Genomic DNA, 7,138 nt, shown 5'->3' with positions numbered 1-7,138 from the left:
TTTTAATGTGATTTTCTTTATCTCATAAGTAAAATACTTGACTTTAGATAAAATAAAATGTGTAACGGGGGAGAGAGACTTACTCACCTGGGTCTCTAAATTACTCCTCCCCCGGCACCTGGGGGTGGGGGTGGGGCAGCAGCTGGGGCTGGGTGTTTAAAAGCCTATGAGGTGGAGGCTTCACCGCCACCTGCTGCAATTAGACTACCGGCAGCCCTACAATTTGGGGGAGGGAGGGCCGCGTGGAGGGATGACCCGAAAAGATGGTAATACTGTGGACTTTAGGGGAATCGATGGGCTGACCAAGATCCCACCGCAACACTCAAGAAGAGGGACCCCAGTCCCACCCGGTGGGGACCCTTGAGAAGTAGGGTCCCCTGGGTGGCCCCTGTCCGCACCCAATTTCCCACTATCTCCTACCAGGGCTGAAGCCTGGGCACCTGCGATTAGCTCCCTCAGGCTGAGCCCACACACCCCCATCCCACCTTTCCCCACTCCGTTTCTCAGTTTCCAACTCTTCCAAATGGGGACATTTAGAGTCTCCTCTACCTAGAGATGTGTGGGTTGAACTTTGCCTTGGGCACATGGCCAGGAACCTGAGCACTCAGAATATGAAAATTATTAAATTATTACTAAGACGAGGATCTTCTCCTAGGTGGGTTGTCAGGTTCTTAAACGATGGTGACAGTCGAGGGTAGGGGTCGTCTCAATTTCGCGACGAGCCCCTTCACCGCCCCCCACCGCGATCCAGCACAAAAGGCGGCACCCTAAGTCATGGTGGAGGGGGTTTTGCTCCCCGCTGGGCAGCCGTTCTCCCTCCAGGACTCCCCCCTAACATGCGACAACCCCTGGCTAGGCTCTGGCTTCTCTCTCCGGCCCCGCCCCGCTCTCATTTCTCGTCACTATAGCTCATTTCTTCCCCGGGTTTCGAATCCCCATTTTACAGACTTGAAAACCGAGGCTCTACTGGGGTTGGGGGGGGGCAGATCACTCGCACACTGTCGCTCAGGGGACAAGAGTGCAACTCCGAGCTTGGTGGGTCCACCCGCGATGCTCGGTAAGATGGGGAGGAGCTCTCCGACGCCGCTCGGGTGGCCCCCTTACTCCTCCTCCCCCACACCTTGGACGCTCCCAGCTCCGCCCGTGTTCTCAGTGCTCCGTGCGCTGTGCGCTCCCGGCGGCGGTGTGCACTTTGCCCACCGTCCCTAGGCAGGGGGCGGGGCCTCCCGCGTCGGTGTTCCCCTTACTTTTATTATGTATTATATTTTTAAAGGGGCCGCGACCTGAAAATTTCCGTCCACACTCCTTTCCCTCCCCAAGACCCCAGGGCTGGTCGTGCGTGGTCGGACCAAGAGCGGGGAGGACGCGGGCCGTCCGGGAAGGGGGAGGGGGCCTTGTGAGACCCCTCCCCGCGTCTCGGGCCGCGGCGCTGAATCACCCGCGAGGTATTTGCATCTGAGAGCGATTTGTCACCCGGTGATTTGTCTTCCCGGCGGTGAGCGCGCCGGTGGGGGGGAGGGGAGGGGCGGGGGAGGCCGCGCGCAGGGAGACTTTTACCAATCCGGTCGGATGGGGGTGTAGACGCGGACTGGGCCGGCGGCTAGGTGAGTCCGCGCGCGGCGCAAACCCGGCGGCGGCCGGGAGCCAGCAGCTCGCAGCTTGCGGCCCGGGCCGGAGGCCAAGCGCGGTCGGGGCAGGGCCGGACGCCAGGCGTGGGGCATGCGCCGGGGGAGCGGGCCCCGCGCGGTGAGGCTGGGGTGCGGACGCTGGCCTTTTAAATCGTGGGTTTCGGTCCGCGGTGATGGGGTCCCCAAAGTTGGGCACGGACGTGGGTGGTGGTCTAGCTCCGTGAAGGCGACCCTAGTGGGTCAGAGTTGGGTGGTTTTCTCTGCACCCCTTGCTGACCTCACCCCCTACCGTGTTGCATAGGGGCGCGCCCGCGTGTGCGCGCGCGCGCGCGCGGGGTGGATCGGGGGTCGCAAATGCGCTCCCCCTCTAGCGGAAGGAAATAGTCTCTAGGCGCGCGCTGGGGGCTGCGCTCCGGCTTCTTAGTTCATTTTTTTCCTCCCCGGAATCTGGTGTTTTATTTGGGAGCTTTGAGGGGAGTGGGAACGCCGAGTGGGAGGGCGATTCCCTAGTGACCCTACCCTGCCTGGACAGTTTATTTATAAAGTGTCGGCCCCCGGTCAGAAAGGGCCTCCTGGAGGGGACAACGCGATGCCAGGACTCGGGGGTGGGTTTGGCCCGGGCCCTGGCTCTCTGGTGGGGATCCCCAGGGAAAGCCCCCTCCCCCGTTCAGTGCCCCCCAGACACAAAGCGGGCGCAGGAAGCGCGAGGAGCGCGCGTTTGTCAATTCCAACGTTTGGTGTCTGACCCCGGGCTGCGCGTTTGTCAATAATCTTCCGTTTTTCAGTCGCCCGGACCGAGGGTTTGCCCCCCCCCACCCCAATGCAAATCGGCCGCTTTCCAAGAAGCGTTTGAAACCGTGACTGGGGTTTTCGTCGTCTTATTTCTTCTTCAGTGTTTTTCTCACTTCCTCCGGCCTCCTCCTCCCCACCCTCCCAGCCCCTTCCCCACCCTCCTAGCCCCCTCCCCAGCTTGCTGCCCCACCCTCCCCCTCCTCTTCCCCCTGTGGAATGAGGGGCCCCTTTCGCCACCCGCGGGCCCCAGCCTTGCACAACTCTTTAAATAACTGTGTTTTGCAAGGCCCTGGCCGGGCCTGAGCGGGTGACCTCTCTCTCCCAGAGGCATTAGGGGGAGGGCGTGGCCCGATCCCTCCTCACCAGCCCCCCCAGCCAGATCCTAACGACCACCCAGCACCCCCATCCCTGCCAGGTTCCTGCCTGGGAATGCCTTTCCCGTGGGGCTGTCATAAAGTGGGAGTAGGGGCCGAGGACAAAGGGCTCTTGGGGGGAGGGGGAAGGGTGGGTGCTGCCAGTTCAGGGTTAATGGCAGCCTTGAGGGGGCCCAGGTCCAACCTAAGAGGGCTCACGCGGGCTCCCACCTGCCCCCTCCAGACCCAGCCTGGAGGCCTGCCCTGTTCCCCTCCCCCACTGGCTGACCCGGAAGGGTCATTAAACCCAGCAGGCCAGGCAGGGGCAGCGTGGGGTGGGTAGCTTCCTCTGGCCTCTTCCTTATGCCCCTCAAAGAGGTGGGAGGCATTGCCTGGAGTGTTTCCGTGGGAGGGGGCTTGTCTTGAGCTTGTCAAAGGTGAGGGAGGGGCAGTGGGCCCTAAACACTGGGTGAAAAATGTCCCCTCAGCACTTCTTGGAGCTGGTAGGGGATGACCATCAGTAGGGGGGAGTAGGGGGCTGGGTGCTGCTTTGCTGTGCTGGTCACTCTTCAGTACTATGGCCTCTGAGAGGGTCCTTGTCTCCCTCTCAGACTGGATATTGAGGTCCTTTGAGGGCTTGTCGCTTCCTACTTTTTACAGGGGCAGCTCACCTGCTCCCCCTCCCCATTGTCCTTTTACCCAGGAAGCCCCAGGGGGTCTGGGTAAAGGGTGGCTAGTCTGGAGGAGGTGGAAGTCCACTGGGCTCACTGTGGCTCTGTAGGGTCCCTCCCAAGACTGGGGAAGTTGAGGAGGGCTACACTGCCAGTCTCCTTGGTGGGGTCAGGTTCCTTTTAGCAGGTCACCATCGTGGTGACCTAGGGTCAGCTAGAACCAGGAGCCTCTACCTCTGCCCACTAGCCCCTCCTGTGTGAGACCCCCCCGCCCCAGAAGTAGGTTAAGAGCCTTTGGGGGTTCATTTGCTGGGTTAGGGGCAGCTTCCCAGACCCTCCTGCCCTCTCCACTGTCCCTGTGATATACCAGCTGGGGTGTTACCACCAGGCCTGTTGAGTTCTGCCCATTTGTTTTATTGGTTGCTTGGGGGTGGGGGGGGGTGTGGGTGTGGCCTGGGCTTGGGTTGGGGGCTGGGGTGAGACCTGAGTCCTCCTGTCCTGGTTGGAACCTGGCTGTTCCAGGTTCTGGGACATCCCTCTCCAAGGCCACTGGAGGCCCTGGCATTTAGGGTTAGTGGTGAACTAGGGATCCCAGGCTACGGACAGGGCATTGCATTCTGGGATGTTGGTTCTACTTGGGGTCCCAAAAAGCAGGGAAGTCCCCTGCAGAGAGTACATGGGGGCAGTGTGGGAGGTTCTGATGGTGCCTAGACCCCAGTTACCAAGGCATCTCTGAGCCTCAGTTTCCCTCATCCATAAAATGGGGACAACCTAGTGCCTACTTCCCTACCATTGATGTGATGTGGTGCCTACTTTGTATCCGTCTTCACCATCGTAAACTCACTTCATCTCTGCCTGAGCACAGTGAGGTGGGTGCAGTTAGGGCACCATTTTGCGTATGGAGAAACTGAGTTCCAGAGAGGCTGAAGCTTAGGGTTGAAAGCATGAATGGGGAAGGGTTAGCTCAGGGCCCATATACAGCAGGCACTCAGTCTGGACTAGCCATTGTCTCTCTTAGCCTGAGAGAGTAGGATACCTGGAGGCCCTCTGGGCCAGGCAGCAGCACCTAGAACCCGGAACCAGAACCCAGAACCCACCTGGACTCTGGTGCCCGGCAGCCAGCTGTAGCCAATCAGAGGCCAGGAATGTCCTATTCCCCCCGGCTCTGTTTATGGAGCAATAACCCACGATGCAGTCAGCAACTTCATATTTCTTTGTGGGGCTGCCTCAAGATCCTTGGGAGTCCAGTGCCAGGTAACCCTGCTTCCCAGCCCACTGGAAGGCAGACAGAGGGGGTGGATGGGGAGAGTGTGCTTCTCCTCCAGGGAGGCCTCCAGGTTTGCTCCTTGATGGAAGTGAATGTGGTGGATTTTCCCAGAAGCCTTTGCGATCCAATCTCAGTAGAGAACATGGGGCTAAGGAGCTCAGTGTGATTTGACAGTCTCTCTTGCTGCCCTTAGGTTTCTGCAAACACACTAATGAGCTGGATGCCAGCTGCTGCCTGTCCGTGCCCAGCGTGAGAAGGAGGTGCCGCCTGTTGGCATGCCCCACCAGCCTTCAGTCTGAGCCAAGCGGCCCCTGCCCCCCGCCACCCTGCACTGCCCCGGCTCCCCCGCGGCCCCCACACTGCAGTGCGGCCGGGCCCCCTCCCCGAAGGGGCCACCCCTGCCACCCACCCCTGGTGCCCGGGGTGGCCCAGCCCGCAGGGCCATGAAGCTACAGGCTGTGATGGAGACACTCCTGCAGCGGCAGCAGCGAGCACGCCAGGAGCTGGAGTCCCGGCAGCCGCTGCTGCCCGAGGCCCCTGCTGGCCCCGCAGCCCTCTCCAGGGCTGCCTTGGACGAGGACAGAGACCCCGAGAACACCCGAATGCAGCAGGCACAGATGGCCGCGCTGGCTGCCATGCGGGCTGCTGCTGCAGGCCTTGGACCTGCACCCAGTCCCTGTGGCTCTGAGGATGGACCCCCTGGCTCAGAGGAGGAGGACGCTGCCCAGGAGGGGGAACCAGGCTCACCAGGCCGAGATAGGGAGGCGCCAGGACATGCCGAAGGCGACGGGCACTTTGAGGATATGGGCTCCGATGATGACTTGTGAGTGAGGGTCTGCAGTCTTCAGGCACTGAATGGTGTCTAGGTCTTGGGGCAGAGATACAGGGGCAGGACAAAACCCCCCAGGAAGTGCTACCCTTAGACTTTCTGGATGACAGCAGACATGTTGTTCTCTAACTGCACCGTCCAGTGTGGATGCTATCAGTCATAAGTGGCTCTTGAACATGTGCAGTGTGATCAGCACCAAGAATGTGGCTGAGGATCAGCATTTGTAGCTTTTTCTATCTTAATTTTTTTAAGCTTATATTTTGTTTTTTTATTTATTCTTTTATTGTATTTTTTTCCCGCCACCATTTAGTCCCCTTAACTCCCCTCCTCACTGCAATCATCACACTGTTGCCCCTTAATTTAAACCATTGCCTAGGGAGGCTACAGCCGATTTAATGTCAGGGGCAGATAAGGTTGGTGGGTTGGGTGGGTCCTGCGCAGGGTGGGCACTGGTTGGTTCATTGGGGTCTATATTTCATGGGGGTCCAATGTGGGCCCTCAGCTGGGTGCTGGCAAGGACCCAGTGGGGGTCTCCCTGGGAAGACTTTTTAACAAGCAAAGGAGGAGGGCGATTGCAGGTTGTGACTGGGGCTGCAAAGGAAATGAAGCAGCGGTGCGGGGGAGGGGGTTGGCTGTGGCCAGGATTAACTTTCTTGAATGATGGACAAAGTGGTGACAGTCCCTAGGAAAGGCTGGGGGAGCCGGGAACAGCATGCCTCATGGAGGGAACAGCTGAGCAAAGGCCCTGAGGTGGGAACCAGCTTAGCATTTTCAATGCTTAGCAAGGCAACCTGTGCGCAACAGGGAGCACCAGTTAGCACTAGACGGTCTGGGGTTTATGGCAGAGGGGCAGATGCAGTTGGTCTAAGCTCTGGGGACCAAGAGGCGTATGGCCCGTGCCCTGCTTACTAGCTCTCTCAGCAGCTGAGGCGGGTGAGGCCAAACCTTCCTGTGTGGGGAGAGGGAAACCAGGCTGGAATAAGGAGCTGGACTTGCCCTGAGGCAGGGGTGAGCTGGTGCCTTCTCCTCTGACTTCTGCCCTCTCCCTGCCTCAGGAAGCCGAAATGGGAAGAGGAGGAGGAGGAAGATCTGGAGGAAGACTTGGGGGATGAGGACGAGGAGGAGGATGAGGAAGACTACGAGGACGAGGAGGGGCTCGGGCCTCCAGGCCCTGCTGGCCTGGGCCCTGCAGCCCTGTTCCCCCACAAGGCCCAGCTACCCCAGGCCTTCCGTGGTGGCGATGGTGGGCCCCGGGTTGTGGGCAGCCAGGAGCGCCCAGGGGCTGGCCCAACCCAGCCCGGAGGGGCTGCCCACGTGGCACCCCAGCTACAGCCTCCTGACCACGGGGACTGGACCTATGAGGAGCAGTTCAAGCAGGTGGGTCATGCGTCATAATGAGGGCTATAGAAGCAGGGGCGCACCCGGCTGATACTGGGATCCTTCCAGGTGGCCCCGATGGCTGACTTTTATCTCTTGCCTACATGTACCAAGCCGGGTGCAAGGGATCCTATGGGTGGGCTAGCTGGCTGTTAAATGCATGAATGTGGAGGACATGAGCCAGAAGTTCGGGGCTCTTGGTGTCTGCATCAGAAGGAAAG

At 59.9% G+C, this 7,138-nt stretch overlaps 1 protein-coding gene across 1 annotated transcript in view; it reads left to right on the top strand.

The window, feature by feature from the left end:
* Positions 1 to 1,729: 1,729 nt before the first annotated feature.
* The window catches only part of ARID3A (AT-rich interaction domain 3A), a 33,856-nt gene continuing 28,447 nt past the window's right edge, over positions 1,730 to 7,138 (top strand). Inside the window, exons 1-3 of the mRNA XM_054585318.1 lie at positions 1,730 to 1,746; positions 4,905 to 5,534; positions 6,596 to 6,917. Of these exons, the coding sequence (XP_054441293.1) occupies positions 5,155 to 5,534; positions 6,596 to 6,917 (702 nt within the window). The 5' untranslated portion in view covers positions 1,730 to 1,746; positions 4,905 to 5,154. The remainder of the gene's footprint in view (positions 1,747 to 4,904; positions 5,535 to 6,595; positions 6,918 to 7,138) is intronic.

Source organism: Pteronotus mesoamericanus, unplaced genomic scaffold, assembly GCF_021234165.1.
Source record: "Pteronotus mesoamericanus isolate MK-2021 breed Mesoamerican mustached bat unplaced genomic scaffold, CSHL_Meso_final contig_835, whole genome shotgun sequence".
Classification (NCBI taxonomy): Eukaryota; Metazoa; Chordata; class Mammalia; order Chiroptera; family Mormoopidae; genus Pteronotus; species Pteronotus mesoamericanus.
This window is presented reverse-complemented; position numbering and strand designations above follow the sequence as displayed.